Source organism: Spermophilus citellus, assembly GCF_964194105.1.
Source record: "Spermophilus citellus genome assembly, chromosome: 1".
In the NCBI taxonomy this organism is placed as follows: domain Eukaryota; kingdom Metazoa; phylum Chordata; class Mammalia; order Rodentia; family Sciuridae; genus Spermophilus; species Spermophilus citellus.
Window position 1 is genome coordinate 270,842,032 of NC_138182.1, and position 21,886 is coordinate 270,863,917.

Sequence of the window (21,886 nt, forward strand, 5' to 3'; positions counted from 1 at the left end):
TTACAAATTCCTGTAATATTTCACTTTATGTCAAAATGGCTTAACATTTTAGGGAAGAAAACATGAGCATCTTTGTGCCCAACATTAACATGCCTGACCGAGACTCTAGGGGAATGGAGGGTTGGTGAATCTCATCTCTTAGAGGAAGTCTTGTCTGCTGCTCGCTCCCCCTTTGTTTGGACTTTTGGGAATTACAACCCCAAATGAAATTCTTTCAATGTTTGTCTTTTATGGTGCTAATTGTATCAGATAAATTAAGTTTGGCTTCCCAACTATATTTGGAACTTCCCTAGTGAGAATTATTTTTCATACTGTCCTCTGTTATCCTAGATAGTTTTAAAAACAAGAACAACAAAAATCCAAAACGCTTTTGGGCTCACAGGTTCTTTTAAGAATCTGATTAAAGTAATATAGGGTCCACATACTCCTAATGCATGTGTATAGCTTCCTCAGAAGACTATCATTTCTGGGGAACTATAAGAGAATCCTTGGCTAAGATGGTCATTACATTGCAGTTCTTTGATCATGAAATAAAAATACAAAACTATGAAGGGATCTATCTCCCTCAAGTTTCCAGATGGGGAAACAGGTCAGTTAAAACCTCTGTATTTTGTAAACATGTCTCTTTTTATCAACATGCATTTAAACCATGTCAGCAAAGACCAATTAGAACTCAGGAAGTAGATTCATAGAAATTCAAGGAAAGTCTAGTGTTCCTGCTTGGCTAGATAGGGAGCAGTTAAAAGGAAAGTAGTGGCAGGAGAAGGAATTAAAAGCAGACACAGTGGAGAAGGGTGTGCAGGAAAAAATTGGGCGCTTCCTCCATTTGGCTTTTTTCTCTTTCACTTTTTGTTCTAAATATAAATCAAAATTTTTTCACACAAGTTCTTTCTATTTTTGAGAAAAGAGGGTCTTAACATCAATAATCCCGGAGAAATAACTTACTAATCAACTTCAGTGAAAAATTAACTCATTCTTTGGTAGAAGGAGAATTCCTACTGTATTTCAATAGAATGAGTAATTGTGTAAAAAGTCAAGAAGGGCTGGAACAGTAGTCTTGACAATTCAAACCCAGGCAAGTGCTCACTACATTCTAGAAGAACCGCTGAAGTAGGACGGTGGATGAAAAATCTAGACTTTAAGGAGTTTTTAGCCAATTCAACTGACTTGGACAGACAAAGGTTACTCATGGAATCTATATGTGACTTTTTTTTCTCTCTCTTTTGCTATTTTGCCTGTACTTTTGGTTTTGTTTTTTCCTTCCATGAATCTCACATGTGGAGTTATTGGGAAGCTCTTGAACCCTGTCCTTTGGGGTTGTATGGAGGCTCCATTTCATAGGCGTGATTGATTAAACTACTGGCCACTGGTGATCCAGTCACCATCAGCCCCTTCTTCCTCCCTGGGGGTGAGACTGAGCATTCCAATCCTCTAATCTTGCCTTGTTGGCCATAATTTGTATCTTACGCCCTCCTTGGGTCTTTGGGGACTCTCAACTCTGTGGTCTATTGAGTCCTACCTTTGGTTTTCAGCTTCTCACTTCTTCAGTTCTTCCATATTGGATCCTTCAGAAGCAGAATCCAAGTGCACTTTTTTTGTTTGTTTGTTTGTTTTACCAGGTTTTCCAGACAAGGAGATCAAGTGATACATATCCTTACAGTCTGTTCTTGCTTTTGACAGTTTATGAATGATAATTTGCCCTTTTTTTCCTTTCTCCCTTCCTCCCTTTCCTTCCCAATTTCCTTCCTTTCCAGTTTTGCAACATAAAAGTTAAGCCAGAATTGTTAGAAAATAAACAGAGGAGCAATAAAGCCATTCAGAGGATACAAGAAAAGGAGAAACAATTGTAGTGCCATTCCCTGAGTCCTTCTCCTTCCCACTTTCTGTCAGTTAATTGCAAGTGTAAATATATTCTTGTTTCTTAGTCTGCTATTTTAAAATTGTTAACATAGAAATATTTTCATTTCAATACAGGCTAAGTGTTGGTAGAGACATAGTTTTTTTGGGGACACTTTTAGAATATGATTTGAAATTTGTTTAAAATTTAAAATCATTCTCTAAATTTTACATTATTTTCCTTGAGTTTTTCTTTCTCTTTCTCTCCCTTGGAATCACCCTATCTCTCTATTTAAAAGGTTATTCAAGTTTAGTCTTTCCCCTGCCCTTATTGCTCAGTTTAGTGTTCCTTAGGCAGGAAGCTACTCTGTATACAAAATTCTGTGATCTAATATACCATTATCCATACCTGGGAGTAACCTACTGGCAATCTTCCTGTGGTCAAAAGAATAGGATTGTTTCTAATTTTAATTCTATTGTACATTTGAAACTTAATGCTACTACTTAATAATGCTGTTGGAAAAACTAGGAGTGCTTATAATGTGACTATTAAAATGAAATTGTTAGACCATATTTATTCATTGTCATTCTGACCCTCTTTTCTCCCTCTTCTCTCTTGTCCAACCCAGTCTGACTTAAGCAAGGTACTACATGACGTAAAAAATAAAAATCTCTGATCAACAAATAATGCTAGATGGACCAAATATTCACATGTAGAAGAATGAGTTGGAGCCTTATATTACACCAGACAAAAATACCAAAATGGATCAAAGACCTAATGTAAGAGCTAATAAAAGCAAAACACTTAGCAGGAAACCTTGGAGAAAGGTTTTATAACATTTATGTTTGGGTCTAATGATTTATTGCAAATGATACTAATTCCCAGGTCACAAAAGAAATACATAATTGGACTTCATTGATATTAAAACCTTTTTTGTGTATCAAAGAACACTATCAAGAGAGTAAGAAAAGACAACCACCAGAATGGGAGAAAACATTTTCAGATCATATACTTGAAAAGGGATTAATACCCCCAATATATAAAGAACTCCTACAACAACATAGCAAACTATGTGATTCAGAATTGGGCAAAAGACTTAAACATACATTTCTCCAAAGAAGACTTTGCAAGTGGCCAATATGGACAAAAAATATGCGTAGCATTATTAATCGTTATGGAAATTAGAATCAACATCACATCGAGGTAATACATCATACTTATTATGATGGCAATTATAAAACAAAAAACTAACAAATCCAAAAAATCTCCTTAGGTGTGATGATGCATGTCCATAATCCCAGTGACCCAGGAGGCTGAGGCAGGAGGATCGCAAGTTTGAGGCCAGTCTCAGCAACTTAGTGAGGCTCTTTGTCTCAAAATAAAAAATAAAAAGGGCTAAGAAGGAGCTGGATAAGCACACCTGGTTTCCATCCCTACCAAAAACCAAAACCAAAACGAATGAAAATAAAATCTCTGAAAACAACAAGTGTTAACTAGGATGTGGAGAAATTGTAACTCTTGGTCTTTACTGGTGAGAATGTAAAATGGTTCAGCTACTGTGGAAAACAGTACGGCATTTCTCAACAAATTAAGTATAGATTAACACAAGAACCAGCAACCTAGCTTCTGTACACATTCCAAATTGAATTGAAAGACAGGAAGGGAAGAAATAATTATATAGTGGCATTATTTGAGAGGTAAAATCACCCAAGTGGCTAACTGTGATGAATGGAAAAACAAAATGTGGAATATACCTACAATGAACTATTATTTGGCCTTCAAAAGTAATTTAATTCTTATATGTGCCACAACATAGATAAACCTTGACAATATTATGCTAAGTAGAATAAGTCACACACAAAAAAGTTTCTATGATTCCAATTACATGAGACATCTAAAATAGGCCAATTAATAGAAATAGCAGAGTCATGCTAACAGGGCTAGTGGAGTGGAGAACAGGGAGTCATTACTTAATAGGTACAGGGTTTTAGTGGGAAATGAAGAAAAAGTTTTGGTGATGGTTACACAACAATGCACATGTGCTTAAAGCCACAGAATTGCACACTTAAAAAACAGTTAAAAGAATAACTTTTTCCCCATGTATATTTGACACATGAAAAAAATAAATCCTTGCTATGGTTAGAATGATTGTTTTACCCCAAAATTCATATGTCGAGATCTAATCTCAAATGTGATGGTATTAAGATGGTGGAAACTTTAGGAATTGACTAGTCATGACAGCGGATCCCTTGTAGGTGGGATTAAAGGCCTGAAGGAAGGAGATGGTTTGCCGCTTCCACCGCATGAGGATGCAGCAGAAAGATCCCATTTGTGAACCAAAGAGTTAGCCCTCACCAGCCATAGGATCTGGTAGTGTCTTAATCTTGGACTTCTTTGTCTCTAGAATGGTCAGAAATAAATTTCTGTTGTTTTAAAGCCACTCAGTTGAGCATATTTTATTATAGCTTTTGATGAAAAGACTAAAACACTTCTTTAAAAACAATCACAAAACACTGAACTCATTAATTATTTAGACCAAAGTACCAACTACTCTGCCATATACCATTATTTTCAGAGATTGAATTTTTTTGTAGTCTAATGTCACAATTTTATTAGAATTACATTTATAAGGATTTTGACCAACAGCCTTTCATGATGACAAATAATAGCTGTCATTTGTTTGCTTCTCTATTAGGTACTGAGATTTATATGAATGATTTTAATTCCATGAAAGAGATATCATCCCTGAGCATATGTAGAGCTTAGGGGTTCATTGTTTAATAGCAACACCAGTCCCCTCTATGGGAGTATTTTGCTGCTCTCAGCATGTTAATAGGGAATGGGCAAGAGGTTGACTCACCCTTGAACATTGATTAGTCTATAGGTATGTGTCTATATTAAAAAGAACGAATAAGCAACATGAATTTTGACTATAAAAAAAAGAAAAGTGTAACAACATAACAAGGCTCTGAAGCTTCCTCATCAAGTCCTAAAGTATGTCAATACTTAGTTAGCTCCTCTGGGTACTATTGATAATAACCCCTTTTTATCATTGGGTGAAATGATTTTTAATGTATGTCCTGAGTTTCAGAAAACAAAGTGTCCCTACGTATCCCTTTACTTGAATTGGTAATGCACCCCTCTCGGAGAACATGTGGGATGGGGGTACTCCATCTGCCCAGATTAAGCTACACCAGCCGTCTCCAAACATGATGGAGTCATGGAACCAAAATAGTCTTCATCTCTCCCAGTTTCTAATGATTCTCCCTTTAGTTAAGCCTATAGTCTTTCGGCATTGTGCTGAGTTTTGGGTAATTTCTGGCATCTCAATGGCGCACCCTGCTGGAAAAACACCCTACCAGGTGCACCACCTTTGGTAAGAGTGGAGGATTGAGCCATCAGTAACAAATATGGGAGTCTGGGGATGTAACTCAGTGGTAGAGCATTTGCCTAGCACATGTGAGGCCCTGGGTTCAATCCACAGTAGCCCCTCCATATATATATATGAGTGTGTGTGTGTGTGTGTGTGTATAAACATATATGTAAAGTGAACCTGGACTACCGTCATCAGCACCAGCAGAAAGAACTCTGATAAATCACTAAGCTGATCCTATGGATCTAGTAAATTCTCAGCTTTTTTCTTTTTTGAAGTTTGCAATTCATGGAGATAGAAGGAATTCTCAGTAGTTGCTCTAGTAATTCCCCTTTGGTACAGAGGCTCCATGTTAAAAAAAAAATTGGCAGTGGTAGAGTGTTTGCAGAGTTCAGCATTACATACACCTAGAAAATACTAAATCTTTTTGATTCACCCAATGTTTCGGGGGCAGGGGATAGCACTTCTTTGAGCTCTCAAATTTAAGACTCTGAAGGGTTTGGACACTTTTATTTTCAGAATATTATCTCCATTTCATACTTAATATGTATACATAAAAATGAATCTCATATTTACTAATCTTTTCATTTCCTGTTAAAAACTTAAAATCATTTCTAAATTTTGCTTTTAAAATTACTTGCCAATGAATAATTTATTTACTGTGAGGCCTCAGAAATCACACACATTCTTGAGAATTTCTAAAAAGTGAGAAAAAATGAAAAACATTATTTTAAATGCATGAAATATTCAGAATAGCAATTAATGAAGTTGACATGATATGTTTTGTCAACATTTAATTAAACATTTGTTAATTTTGATTTTGCATTTTACTTTTTGCTGGTCTTCTCTCTTACCTCTCTTCCCCACCCCATTCATGCTTCTACCCATCCTTTCTTTCTTTCTTCTTTCTCTGAAGAGTTCTCAGACCTTTTCAAAAGTTCTCAGGTCCTAAATATCACATCATTTAATGGATAAAACTGTACATACAATTTAAAAATCAGCTTCTTAGGGAGGTAACCTTACTTTACACAGCTAATAAGGGTAGGTATTAAATTGTACCATATTGTTTTCTAGATTTTGTTTTGTTTTGTTGTAAAATCATGGTTTTACATGATTTACTCAAACAATTTTTGGTTACAAGTACAACACACTTTTTTCCCTTGGACATGTAGAGTTAAGTTGGAGAGCTAAGACTAATAAGAACAGAGTACTATAGTGTCGTAGGTGTTTAGTATTTACCAAATGAGTGCATATACATATAAAAGAATAACCAAACAAAACAACTACATAAATAAGAGCTAAATTGCATGGTACAGACTTGTGGTAATTGAACTGGTGGAATATATTAATCATACAAAGCAGTTCGGCAATTACTTTAAAGTCTTTTAAATAAAGATTCTGTTTTTAATTTAATTTTGTTTTATTAGCTAGAGATTGGCATTGCCTGTGGGAAAAAGCAGTGTTGGCATATTTCACTGCTGATTTTTCATTAGGGAATACAAAATGGAAACCTTAGAGGGGTTTAAGAGGGAGGCAAAGGCATCGTAGACCTAAGACAGAAGAGACTTCAGAGGTTGATAGGATTTTCATGAAGCATGTGGCTTTTTACTTAGCAGCAAGGATTATCTCCATGGGTACGATCTTAAATTGGAAAGTCCTGGTGTTTTTTTCTTCCATGTGAGCCCAGGAAAGCCAACAGCTCTATTGTTTAGATGGGAGAGGGGCTGTCAATCCTAGAAGAAACAACAAAAGATTTATCACATCTTAATGATCAATAAGACTTCAAGTTTAGGTTCGCCCACCGATTCCATCCCCTTTTCTTGTTGCGCCATGATGTGCCACAGCCTCTAGATGATGTGTAGAGGCAGCTATTCACCTTGTGAGGGAGAGTCAATACGATAAGTGTTGGAGCAGCAAGGGGAAAGATTTTTCAGGGTGCATAAACAGAGACCTGATTCCTGTAGAAACTGGAGAAAGTTTCATCAGAGATGCTAATTGGCCTGGGTTCAGAATAGAGGTGTTCTTACCTGGCCAGAGGTCAGAATAACCAGTGGGATATAAAACAGAAAGAAAGAACAATTCTCAGGTAGGATCCACTAGGGAGGTTCTGATTTAATTGGCTTGAAGGACATCTGTTTGGTTTTTTGTTTTCATTTTTTTCCCCTTTAAAAGAAACTAACCAGGAAAACATAATGAATTTGAGAACCATTGGTCTCTAATGAATAGAGACACAAAAGGTGAATGAAAAAAGGGAAAGTTGAATTAGTACAGAGAAGAGAAAGTTGGATCGGTCCAGGGTTAGTAAGTGGTATGCAAAATGAAAGATGATGTGTTAGGTGTTTCAATTTCACTAAAAGAGTAGGTCCGGTTTAACTTGGAAACTGGCACTTAAAATTCTACAGGAAAATGACTCCCTGGAATAGAGCTACCTCATGGGAAAAAATCTATGTGAGATATTTCACCCTGGTCTAATGTCTCAGCAGGACCTGGGGGCCCATCCTGGGTTAGGTGTGAAATGTCAACCAGAAAATATTATATATTGGATGAAGGAACTTGATTTTATTTATCCAAGAACACAATATATAGAATCTAAATCAAGCAATTTACATAAAAAAATGGAATAAAACTGATGAAAACAACAGGACCTCCCAAAAGCAAATTAACCTTTGGAACATCTCCATTTGCCAGGGTAGAGTGGATTCCCACAGGAAATAATTTCCACCAATGACTAACCATATAATAGAAAATCACCAAGTACTTAAGGGAAAACACATGCCTCCAGAGTGAGTCATGCTGTGGTAGACTTAGCAGAGAATTACACTGCAGAATCACACACACGCGAGGAATCGTAGAGAGACTTCCATGTGAACATGCTTACCATGTTCAAGAGATAAAGGTAGGGAAATAACACAGTGGCTTGGAAAGGGGAAACAGATTTGAAAAAAAAGAACCAAATTTTAGAAAAATAATGTAAAAAAATTCTCAATAGGTCAGTTAAATAGTTGGAAAATTAGAAGCCAGAATGAAATAAATCATAGAGAAAGTATCAGAATATTCCAAATAAAGAGAAACAGGTTGACAATATAATAGTACCAAACAACAGAGATTTTCGGGGGGAGTATAAATGCTTACAGGAATGAAAAACACTGAATTGACACTGTAGATAAATGAGAGACAGAGTTAGCCTATAATTATAAATCAATAATCTTAAAATATGACTTTAATCTTAATATGCATTTTGTCACCCTACCAATGAGTTTCTAAGCATGTGTGCTAGGACTGAAAAAAATAGTAGAAGTTTTATTGTAAGAGATGAATGTGTGGTTAAATGATAAATTTGAGGCTGTGAATCTTTGTTTTAGAAAACTGCACAATTGTTTTAGAAATTTTGTTGCAGGAAACTGTTCGTTCAATCAAACCATGTGAGCTATGATTGTTATGGGAAGTTAATCTTACTAGCAAATCCTATGGTGACTAACTCTTGTACTAATAATAACAATAGATAATTTCACTTATCTATTAGGATTCTAATTAATTCTACCCTAAAGAAAGACAAAGAAGACCCTCTTAGTATGTGAAACATAGCTAATGTTATTCCTCTTTGTTAAAAAAATCAACAATTCTACATAATTAGCTTTAAAATGCAATGTAGAATCTTAGCTTTCTTTGACAATATCTTTACTAAAGTTAGAAGTAAAAATCTAGCAAATTCCATTTATTTAAAGCTTTTAAAATATAGAACAATGCCATTTTTGTTGATGCATACATATTTAGTACCAGTTCAAAAATATGGACTAGAAGGACACATATCAATTTTAATGAAAGTGCCTCCATCTGAGCAGTAGGAAAGAAGAATGGCAGCAGGACTCCTAGGGTGGGGAGAGATGGGATACTAAGAATTCTACTGACTGTCTCATTGAAAGTAATTCTGAAGCATATGTCTATGTCCACTGCTGCAGACAGGAACATACATCTATGCACAGTGTACAACTTACACATAAAAACTATATGAAATATATATTTAACATCTCTTAATTCTAGATGGTAAGTATCTGAATGTTTGTTATGTCTATGTAAACTTCTCATATAAGTTTTTTTTATAATTAAAATCAATGCAAAGCAATTCGATAACTATCATTTACTTTTTGTTTGTGTTTCTGTTAAAATACATGAGGTAAAACATGGGAAAATGACATAAAACGCCTGGTTTGTCTATTTCCACTATTTATTACTCAATTTTTAATTCACTAATTTTGATCCTCTATTTATATGGAGAATGCTAACACAGAGGTTTAATGCAGATTAATTCAAATTAAAATAACCCCAAAGTAAATATTTTGCCCTTAATAACTTATATTGTTCTCACCCTAAAATGGTTTTTGTTTGTTGATTTCACAGGCAAGTCCCTTAAATGTGAGGGGACAGGAACACAGGCACTGTCCGTCCAGCAGAATCTTGGTTCCTCCATTTTGGCATGGGTGGCATTTTTTTACACTGAATTCATTGATGTAGTCTTCAATGGCTCTCTCCAAATTCTGTTTCTTTACATGTGCATCTTTTATTTGCACAGGAATCAGATTGTATATAGGTGACAACTGCAAGAAAGCAATACATTTACTTTTAGGTTTTTATTTTTTTTGTTGTTGTTGTTTTGTTTTTTACACAGAAGATTGTAAAATATTCAATTGTTTATTTTCTGATTCATTAAGACTATTTTGAATGCTTATTTTTTGCCAGATATGGAGTTAACTTTTAAGACTATACTAATGATCAAAACTAGTCCTGAGGTCTGCTATCAGAGAGGTCACATTATAGAGGTAAGGAGACTAACTATTAATCACACAGATAAATTTGAAATGGAAACTGTGATAGGTGTTGCCAAGAACAGTGGTATGTGTTTTAAAAATGAACTACTATGGGATTTAAATTTGGAGTTTGATAGTTGTTTTTGTTGTTGTTTTCCCCTCTTCCCCCTCCCAGAAAGTAGCCAAGTGCTTGCTACTTCTTGGCTAAGAAAAGGTTGGTGTGCAAGGCCAAGTCCAGATGTCCTTTCTTGACTAGATCTCTCATGGCTATTTGGGGAGGTAAAAGGACCTGTGGAGTGTCCCTAAGGAAGGTGTGTATAAAGAAGGGAGATTCAGGTTTGACAATGATTCCAAGAAGAAGCCTAGCAAGGAGGGCTTAGAAACTCTTGACTTATAATCTTGAAGAAGGAGGTTATCAAGGTGAATAATGCATAGGAAGGTCACACTCCCATTTTCTGTACAGGCGTTTCAGGATCCTTGTACTAATTTAGGTGATAAGGAAAGACTTTCCTGAACCTCATCCAATAAGTGAAGGGATGAATTTTCCAGCAACCTGGATGGACAGAAGTTCAATGTCGGTTTTAACTAGATGTTAAGAAAATGAAGTAGAATGACTTATCTTGCACACTCTAATTCCTGGAGTAGGAATATATAGTTGCTACACCAGAATCAGGAAAGTCTTTCCATATTTTCCAGCAAATGACTATTGAGCTGAAGTTAGAAGTTATCAAAGTATTTCAAGCACATAATACAGAATTTAAGTCTTTATGCAGAGGAGGGTTGAGAAGATGTTGGTCAAAGGGTACAAAGTTAAATAGGAGAAATAAGTCTATGAGATCTATTGTACCACATGGTCACTATATAAAATAAGTTCTCTGTAGTATGCTGTTTTTAAGTCCTTTGGGTATAGACTGAGGAGAAGGATAGCTGGGCCAAATGGTGGTTCCATTCCCAATTTTCCAAGAAATCTCCATACTGCTTTCCATATTGACTGCACCAATTTGCAGTCCCACCAGCAGTGTATGAGTGTACCTTTTCCCCATATCCCCACCAACACTTATTGTTGTTTGTATTCATAATAGCTGCCATTCTAACTGGAGTGAGATGAAATCTTAGAATAGTGTTGATTTGCATTTCTCTAATTTCTAGTGATGATGAACATTTTTTTCATATATTTATTGATTTATTGTATATCATCTTCTGAGAAGGGTCTGTTCAGGTCCTTGACCCATTTATTGACTTAAAACAGCATACTACAGGGACACAGCCACATCAGTGTTTATAGCAGCACAATTCATAATAGCTAAACTGTGGAACCAACCTAGATGCCCTTCAATAGGTTAATGGATTAAAAAAAATATGGCATATATACACGATGGAATACTACTAAGCAATAAAAGAGAATAAAATCATGGCATTTGCAGGTAAATGGATGGAGTTATAGAAGATAATATTAAGTGAAGTTAGCCAATCCCCCAAAAAACCCAAATACTGAATATTTTCTCTGATATAAGGAGGCTGATTCATAGTGGGGTAGGGAGGGGGAGCATGGGAGGAATAGACAAACTCTAGATAGGGCATAAGGTTGAGAGAGGAAGGCAGGAGGCATAGGGTTAGAAATGATGGTGGGATGTGATGGACACTATTATTCAAAGTACATGTATGAAGACACAAATTGGTGTGAATATACTTTGCATACAGAGATATGAAAAATTGTACCCTATATGTGTAATAAGAATTGTAATGCATTCTGCTGTCATATATAAATTTAAAAAATAATTAAAAAATAAAGTTCTCATAGTGGAGAAATTATAGCATATGTCGTGAAACTTGTATATAGTTATGCATCACTTAGTTATGGGGTCACATTCTGAGAAAAGCAGCTGGATGATTGTGTGTCCCTTGAAACAGCTATTGGGGTTGCCAATCTCTGTGTTATCAGACTTCGAACAGCTACCAAATATAAACAGTCTTTCAAATAATGATATCCACATAAGCGTGGGATAAGAGACAAGACGAAATTTTATCAGAGAACAGAAATTGTTTTTAAACTAGCACACTTGAAATAAGGAAACAACTAGAAATGTTAGAACTTGATTTTATAGTACACAAATTCATGGATTGTTTAAATACCAGACGTGACACAACTGAATCAAACGTAATGAAATGGAATACAAATCAGAAAAAAAATATTGACAATAAAGCACAGAAAGACAAAGGGATGGGAAATGCAGGAAGAGGGTGAGATGATAGAGTGAGAAGGTCAGAGAGTCACATAATTTGAGTCCCCCAGAGACAGAAAAGTACAGAATATTTAAGAAGCAATATTTGAAGGGCTAACAACTGTGAATATTCCAAACCTGGTGAAAAGGTTGCAAATGAAAACCAAGGTTAAAATTTTCTTCAAACTTAATTACATCACAGCAAAACTGCTAAAAAGTAAAGATAATTAAGGAAATCTTAAAAGCAGTTTAACAAAATGCCTTAGTATTTTGAAGGTAGACTGACATTTAACTTTGATAATTAGTAACACGATAAAAATCAAATAGAAAATCCCATGAAGAAAATAAACCCCTCTGATGGGCTAATAGACTTGACATAGCCAAAGAAATAATTAGCAAGCCTGATAAAAGGTTGAAAGAAATTTTCCAAACTATAACACAGAGATAAGTGTTGGAGGGACAAAACTAACCCAGAAGAGAGGATCCAAGAGCTTTGGGGCCATATTGAAGGACCTAACACAGGTTATTATTGGAGAACTATAGAAAAGGAAGGATGGGGAGTATAGTATGTCAGAAGAACTATTTAAAGAGATAAATGGTCAACTATGTTTCAAAGCTAATTAAATACATTAAATTCTAGAGTTCAGAAACTGTGGGAACTTCAAGAATCATCATCATCATTATCATCACTGGAGTATATGAATATCACATCCAAGCTACTATACACTCAAGATTAAGATGAAATCTTAAAGGTAACCAAAATAAGAGGAAATGCTAATATAGAAGATTAAAGGAAAGCATTAGAGCACACTACTCATGCAAAAATTTTACGAGGGCTGGGGCTATGACTCAGTGGCAGAGCGCTTGCCTACATATGGGTCCCTGGGCCCTAGGTTTAATCTCCAACACCCCATAAACAAACAGACAAACAAAAAAATCCCAGAATTCTTTCTTCCTCGAAATGAGAACCTGGTGATGTCTCTTCTTTCAACTTCTACTCAGCATAACACTGGAGGGCCTACACAAATCAATAAGGCAAGAAAAAGAAATAAAACCCAAAAAGATTGGAAAGGAATACATAAACCACCGTTATTTCAGAGGACATGTTTAACTAAACATATATTTTCATATATTTCTGGCGAAAATGCAAGTATTTTAGAAAAGAATTTGGATGTTTCTTATATACCTTATATAAATATACATACCATATGATCAAGCAATCTTTTCCTAAAGTTATGGAAAAATATTCATAAAAACCCATATTCAAATGTTTGTTATGGTTTTATTCATAATCTCATGAGTGCATACACAAACACAACTGGAATCAACCCCAGTGTTCTCCAGTAGGTAACTAGAAAAACAAACTATGTTTCATGCATATCATGGAATATATGCATTGCAATATACATAAAAAGGATGTACACATAAGTAATATCTACCTTTAAATATCAAATCACATTAAACAGGTTTCAATATACTCATAAATGGGATATAAAATCACATTGTATGAGTTCATATTTGCTACTGTAATTCTGATGAAGACCGACAACCAGAAGAATGTATACTAAGATATCACTAACAATATAATATTTATTTCATTTGTATTTTTTAATTATATTAGAAAAACTTTGCTAGAACAGAGACCTATTCTCTATATTCACTGTTTTAGCCTAACTATTACCAAAAAAAAGCTGGTACATAACAAATGCCTAATAAGTACTTGTTGAAAATAAAATAACAAAGATCATCATATTTGATTTTTAATAGTCAAGCTAAAATCTGAGGATGTAGGAAGATTAAAAATAGAAAGACTGGAGAAATTATTCTGTGTGTTTACCAACAAAGAGGTAGCTAGCAAAGCTAGGTAACTATCAAGATAGAAATTAAGGCAGAAAATATTATCAACAATAAAGAAGCACAGGTGATTGATCAGGAAGTAATAATGTTGTATAGAGATATAGATATCTTAGTATTTTCTATGTAAACAATCTTTCTCTGAGACAGACAGTTTTACGCCTTCCTTTGTAGTCTTTATGCATTTTATTATTTTTCTTACTTCACTGTGCTGACTACAAAACCTGAATGTCATTGTTAACTGGAAAGGAAGAGAGTGGTTATCTATTCTTTATTTTTTTATCTTAGAACAAATGCAATATTTTACTAAGTATGATGTTAGCTGTTATATTTCATAGATGGTATTTACTTGTTCAAATGCCCTCAAAACTCTCCAAATTGACCATTAGAAACAAAATAAATACTAAAAAAAAGACCACTAGAATGGCTAAAATAATAGTGACAATATTACGTGTTGGGGAGAAATTAGAAAAAAATTGAGAAGCCTAAACAAATAGAGAGATATTTAATATTCATAGACTAGAAGATTCAACATTTTAAGATGTAGGCTCTCATGAACCTGATTTATGGATTATTTGAAATTCCAATCAAAATCTGGATATTTTTGGTTGAAATTGCCAAGCCAATTTATAAAACTTAGATAATTCCCAAATTGTCAAGACCTTCTGACGAAGATAAAGGTGGAAGGCTTTGCTCCTCTGTTCCTCCAGACAAAAAGTTATATTACTTAGGACAGTATGATATTAACTGTACAGATTCTAAAACTAGACACTTAGAAACCCGACTAAAGATGAAAACTGTCCTGTATAGTCTTAAGACAAATAACAATCTTTTAAATAGATTGTTCTTGGACAATGAAGTATTTATAGAGAAAAAATTTTAAATGACTTTTAAAATTAAACCATAAACTCCAGGTTGATTATACATCTAAATGTAAATATAAGTGCAATATACCTATGGAAAGTCATTACACACACACACACACACACACTATGTGTGTATATATGTGTGTGTGTGTATGCATGTGTATATGTGTATATACATATATACATATATATATATACATAGACACATATTATCAGCATGATATATTGTGTATATATATATATATATATATATATATATATATATAAAATCAAAGTACTATATACATATGTGGTAGTCTGATAATATATATGTGTTTATGCATATGTATATGTATATTTGTATATGTGTGGAACTTAATGAGATGATTCTATCTCAAAATAAAAGTTAAGTCTGTGGTCACAGTGGCTCAGGAAGCTGAGACTGGAAAATCACAAGTTCAAAGCCAGCCTCAGCAACTCAGTTGCAAAGATACCCTAAGCAACTTAATGAGACACTTAATCAAAATAAAAAATAAGAAGAGTTGCAGATGTAGATTAGTGGTTAAGTGCCCCTGATTTCAATCCCAAGTACCAACAAAAGAAAAAATAATAAATAAAGGACTGGGGATGGAGCTCAGTGGCCGAGTGCCCTGGGTTCAATTTCCAGTTCCTCAAAAAAGAAAAAAAGCCAACTCCTCCTAACCTTAACCTACTTGAAATCTAAATGAAGAGACATTTGACACTAAAACTTACCAGTATGGATCAAAATTATCTAAGTCTAAGAAAAGTCTGAGGGACTTGCACATATTGAAGGAGACAAGACAACTAAGTACAATGTGAGACCCTGGATTGGAATTGGAACAGAAAAAGTAGAGATTAAGCGGAAACTTTGTGCAATGTGAGTGAAGTGTATGGTTTATATAGTTAGTATTAATTTTCTGATTTTGATAATTTTACTATGCTTATGTAGGTTGTTAATATTAGGGGTTTTTGGAAGAATGACATCTGTCAACTCTCTACTATTTTACAATATTACTGCTGATACTATTTGTGCATTTTTACTTAGTAAGTCTAAAATTACTTCAAGAAAGATAAAAGAGGGTCTCTGTCATTAAAAAAGTCACTAAAAGGGTGAAAAAATCTTAAGTTGGACAAGATATTTGCAACAATTCTAAGTGAGAATAGGCTCACATACAGAAAATACCAAGAATTTTGACAAAGTCAACACTACTGTCCACCAGTGTAGTCTTTCATGAAGTAGTAGACAGAATTTAGAATTCAACTGTGTTATATTTATTCAGAAGAAAGTTACCTCTTGCCATACTGCTACATTGGCATAAACAATGTGGTCAAGTTATTTTTGATTTTTTTGAGAAAAAAAAAGATTATCTTGTTTTACTCTTCAAAGAAAAGTCAAGGCCAGATAATCTACGATACAGGAAGAGAGGTCATGGAGGAAATACAATTTGGATAAAACATATAAACAGTGTTCAGAGAGATAAAGATGAAGGACATCCAATAGCAGTGGTTTCAGAAAAGCCTCAAACCCTGAGGCCAAATATTCCACCAGTAGACAAATAAATAATTAAAATGTACTTCTTGAAATTTATTTGCAAAGCTACATGTTTCTTTTCTGTTAAACTTTGGCCTTCTATCAAGTAGAAAAAGTTTTCATTTTTCTTCCATCCCAGCTAACTTTCTTTCCTTTCTATCATTTGTAGATATATTTTAAGTGGACACAATTTATCATGAAACTTGTTAAAATACAAATAAATGAACAACATGGTTTAAGTGTAAGTACATTCGGATTTCTTTTAGGCATCCAAAATAATTAATCTGTATATACCAAAATTTAGTTTCTTCATTTTTTATCCCTGTGGAAGACAGAAATGATTTTCACTCTATGATTATAGTTGTAAAAACTATCACAGAACACTGGTAAGACAGCCTTTTAATATGGATGCTCTTTAACACCCAGTGTACATTCACACCACTGAGCAACAATGGTTGGTTCATTAGTTCATTATTGCCTCATATTACTCCAGAAAGAGCTCATGTCTCTTACCATATACACAGGTAAAATTGGCCAAAAGAAATTGGAGAAGGCCTGGAAACAACAAAGGCAGGATGGAGGCAAAGCAACACAAATGAACAAATTGGGTGCCTGGGTGCCAGGAGGATCCTTCCTTTTGAAACTGATGAGGCACAAATTTGTCTATATTTTTTAGTGCATTGAGGAAGACACAACTGAACAGAAGAAAACCCATCTGATTTACAAGAGAAACAAAATGAAATTAAAGAATAATCTTTCCTGTGAGTTCTCATAAAGGGAACATTGTATGATGTAACATCCTTTCAGAAAATAAATCTATGGGCTACATAATTTTGTTTCTAATAATGCGGAAACAAAACCTTATAGGAAGCCTGCAGACTGCATTGTAGCTTTACCAAGCTTGCTGTTATTGTTCTAGAGGAAACCATAAACTTTATATCTCCCAGGCAATCTGTAATAAACGTTTCTCTCCGCTGACATTTTTTTGTAACTAGTTTGTAGCCATAGGTTTAAGAGGAAAACAAAATTTAGCTATTCAGTTGAAATAAAATGTAACACATTTGTGTTAACATTCAGATAAGTAGCAATAGGATTAATAAACTATTGTGAAAATCGAAGTCTGTGAGAAAAGGAAATTCTGAAAAAATGGTCCAGCCTATGTCCTCTGCATGGAGAGAGGCCAGAGAAAAATTCCTGGGTTGGACTAAGACATTGTGATATTGAAAACCACAGGTTCTACTTATAGAGTATTGCCATAGTTACTTTAGTGCAGAAAGAATTATAGATATTGATATATCATCATCATCATTATCATTATTGAGTATTTTACTTGGAAAATCTCAGTAATATATGCACAAAGCATTTTACTAAGAGTAATATAACTTCCTGGTCTTTCCTCTAAGATAACTGCATCATAAATACTTAGGTAGATGATTTAATTTGCTTCAGAGGATTAAACATAAGCCAATTAATAGTTTGGAGTGGGTAGGAAGAGATTCTATCAATTCTTTAAATAATTAAATAGGAGGAACAATTATTTTAATATTAGGACCATTCCCATAACACATCATCTGCAGATAATAGGTACATTTAAAGGTATCAAAGAATGACTTAGCAATTATAACTGTGTTACTATCTACTGGATATAGTAACCAATTAACCATAGAGCCACTTCTACATTTATGAGAATAAAATGACCTGGAATCTGTTTCACGAACAAACTTACTTATATCTCACACCTTTTCAGGAATTTAAAAGTCACACCAAGTCAATAAAAAACAAAATAGTATAGTGTTTTCTGAAATTTCTCTAAAAGAAGATGAACTTAAAAAGTGGTCTACAGGGCACTAACTAGAGCTGCCCTGACCTTGGGTAGAACATGGATATAAAAAGACCAGGCATTCAATTTATGAGGAAGGAAATGAACAAACCGTGAAGATAGTAGGCCTGCTCATCTAAAATCTGAGTAAGCCGCCACTCCTAAAAATGGGAAACCCTGCATTCTGCTCCCAGCCAGTGACAGTGTCAAGTGAGTTGATCAAAGCCTGGGAATACTCTCAAAAATTCAGTCGTAAAATTTCAGCAGATGCTTTATTTACTTGAGATTTTAAGAATTTGCTCTAGAAGTAGTGGACTATTATTAAGACCTCCCTAGAGAACAATCTTGGATCATCTATTCAAGAAGAGTTGAACTTGGTCTGTAGATATGAGAAAATAAACCCCTTTGGATGACCATCTTGATGGAAATATCCACCTGGGCCGATGATTCTTTACTCATTTAAAATCTTCCAACATAAATTTATTTTCCTAAGTTCAAGATAATGAATTTAAATAAAATTTAAATATAATAGAATAAAAGGGGCTTCTGATTTTATTTTTATCTGGAGAGATGCTAATTCAGCTGACTTTTTCTTCCTCTTTGTTCTAGTTCAAAATAAATATTTGAAAACTAATAGATACATTTGTACATCTATGAACAGCTGTATTTTTATAACCTAAGGGGAAAATTAATTGAAAATTTTTGGTTTCTGAGTTTATTTTTACATAAATGAAATAAATTTGGTGATTCCACTCACACTTTATAAAGACAACAAAATGGATTGAGGAAATAAAATTCTCCAATAATTTGTGCTAGAAAAAATGTCAACATTTCTGTAAATCAGGTTAATCAAATGAAGTAGAGGGCAAAGATAAATTTGATCTGAGGGTTGAAATTTATAAAGACAGAAAATTTGAAGCTATTGAAAGGAAGTAGGAAAACCGCTTTCTAATCATATCAGGAACAAAAGAAAAAGTAAATGCACACGTGTGTGTGTGTGTGCGCGCACACACACACACACTCTCACCCACCACACCCATTTTGATTAGTTTGGGAAGAGAGAGATGAGGTTAACAAACATTAGCATTTATATCTTTACAACAGAACAGGATTTATTGTTCTTAGGAATAAACACAAGACTGAACTCCTAAAGGTTTATAAGTTGAAGACTGTTACAATCAAGGTTGAAGCAGGGTGAGCCTCTAGTCCTGGCTACTCAGGAGGTTGAGGCAAGAAGATCTCGAGCTCAGGAGTTTGAGATCAGTGTGGGCAACATCACAGGACTTTGATTCAAAAATGAAAGAGGGAGGGGGAGGGGGAGGGGGAGGGGGAGGGAGGGGAGGAGGGAGAAGGGGGAGGGAGAAAGAGAGAGAGAGAGGGAGAAAGGTAAGGATTCCCTGACTGTAAAAATTACTTTCCCTTGCTCTCATTTTCTTGGAGAACTTCTGAACATTTCTCTCATGACAACTCTCCATAAATTAGCTCTTCCGTGGTCATGTGATGCCAAGAGAAAGCAAGTGTCAATCACGGACAGACAGCAAAGAAATAACTATTTTTTTGGTGCCTATTTTGTCTGTGCTATAAACTGAATACAGAAAATCTTATTTAAAACATGGAAGTCTGAAGAATTCAGTTTTGTAGAAGTCAGAAGTGGCATACATCTAACAAGGGACAGACAGGAATTCAGACTGTCTGTCATGCCTCTCTCCAGGATGACATGCGTGTGTTTGAAGACCCACATCTCTTTCTGCTAGAATCACCTGTTCACCTGAGCCAACTGTAACATTTAATTTAAAAAATGACATAATCTATTTGAAAACAAACATCCCTTACTTTTTGACTAATGAGCACTGGAGCATCACTCAGGGAAGAGGCCCAATTTTCAAAGTCAGTCACATCGATGGTTTTGGCTCCTTTGAGAAGCTTTTGTTTCAGTTCAAATGCAGATTTCCTTGTTCCTCCTCTTATGAAAGAAATAACATCATCTATAAGGTTGTCGCTGGTGATGTTTACTGAGGAGAGAAGGAGAGCTTGAGGAGGAGCATTTGGAATTCTGTGAACGAGTACATGCCTGGACTCGTTCCAAGCATTTCTATGCATTAGCTAATTAGTATATAGACTTTAATCATCTTTGAATGATGATTGACTTTAATCATCTTTCTTTTTTTAAAAAATAAAAATGGTACTGATGCTCTAGATACATTGATAATTCACAGCTCATCACATTACATATATACACATGAGAACTTTACATGATTTGGGGTGTATTATATATTTTTGTTTCAAACACACCTTCATAATCGCATTTTGTAGAGTCTTGCTTTAAACAATGTTAATATTAAAATGAAACTGAAGAGTCTAAAACAGAGTAATGCAGAAAGCAAACTTTCTTTCAACCCCAGAATCCTACCTGTCTCTCCCTCAATCTCTCTATAGATGGGAGCACTTTTAACAAAGCTGTGTGAGTCTTATAGAGTTGCAAAGTTTAGAACTAAAAAGAAATTGTAAGGTGTTCTTGTTTATCCTCCCTCATTTTTATGGATGAAAAAATCTGACACTTAGAGAGGTAGAATGATCTGCCCAAGATTACACAGTTAATTTCAGGGCCAAATATAGAAATGATGGCATGTGATTTGAAAATATCAGCCTTGCCCCCTTGAATCTTCTTACTACCAGTTGTTCCTCTAAAGATAAATCTCAAGCATTTATACTTTAAAAATGTCCTCAGTCACTTCTGAATCCAGTGAGAGTTAAGAATTCCATCACCTCTCATGTCTGTAAATCTGCTAACAATAAATAACAGAGAGTAATATTTAGACTAAAGGTATTTGCAACTTCAAAAAGTTGTGCACTGTTTTGATGTTGAATGGATTAGGGATTTCAAGTCCAGTAGAAAGTGCATTTGGGGAGATGGTTCTGGCCTTCTTTACTGATGTTAAAACGTTTTATTAAATTATTTGGGGATGCTTTTCTTAAAGAAATTTTCTACCACTGGTTCTCTAGCATTTCCCCTACAAATACAGAAATATACATTATGTTCAGTGTGAATGACACCCTCTAAAACTGTGCACTGCACAAAGAGACTGTGACAAATGCATGTCCAAGGGTTATTATGCTTACAGTGGTTCAGAAAATACTGTAAAGGTAAAATGGTACTTGAGTACTTTTAGTTTTCTAAATAAAGAAGGTAGACAATAAAAAAGGCTCATTGTGAAAGAGCAGTGTTCTTTCTCTGGCTTTCTTAAACCTAGTAAGTTTGGCCATACTTACCAATTTTACCATGATGGTTCTTTAAACAATCAGTTTTATTAATTTGTGCCGAGACTTGGAGTCCTTCGGAAGTCCCAGGGGTATGTAGAGAGAAATCCAGATTATACCCGAGGCATCTCTTTATGTCTTCTAGTTCAACATCTGTTTTATGTATTTATTTGAAAATTATTACATAATGTCTATCAACATCACAAATAAATCCTAATTTTGCTATGCTGTTCTGTAAGAAATGTACTAACTTAGATTCCTGGACATCATTACCTCACTCAAATGCAATCATTACTTCACATCTGATGTGCTTTGTTCTTG

The 21,886-nt window shown here is 34.6% G+C and overlaps 1 protein-coding gene across 1 annotated transcript in view; it reads right to left on the minus strand.

The window, feature by feature from the left end:
• Window positions 1–6,754: 6,754 nt before the first annotated feature.
• C9 (complement C9) overlaps window positions 6,755–21,886 on the minus strand; it is a gene marked incomplete at its 5' end in the record, with an annotated part of 49,581 nt that continues 34,449 nt past the window's right edge. The window contains 4 exons of the mRNA XM_081304583.1: window positions 6,755–6,943; window positions 9,577–9,805; window positions 20,141–20,319; window positions 21,578–21,718. Coding sequence (XP_081160709.1) covers window positions 9,578–9,805; window positions 20,141–20,319; window positions 21,578–21,718 — 548 coding nt within the window. The 3' untranslated portion in view covers window positions 6,755–6,943; window position 9,577. The remainder of the gene's footprint in view (window positions 6,944–9,576; window positions 9,806–20,140; window positions 20,320–21,577; window positions 21,719–21,886) is intronic.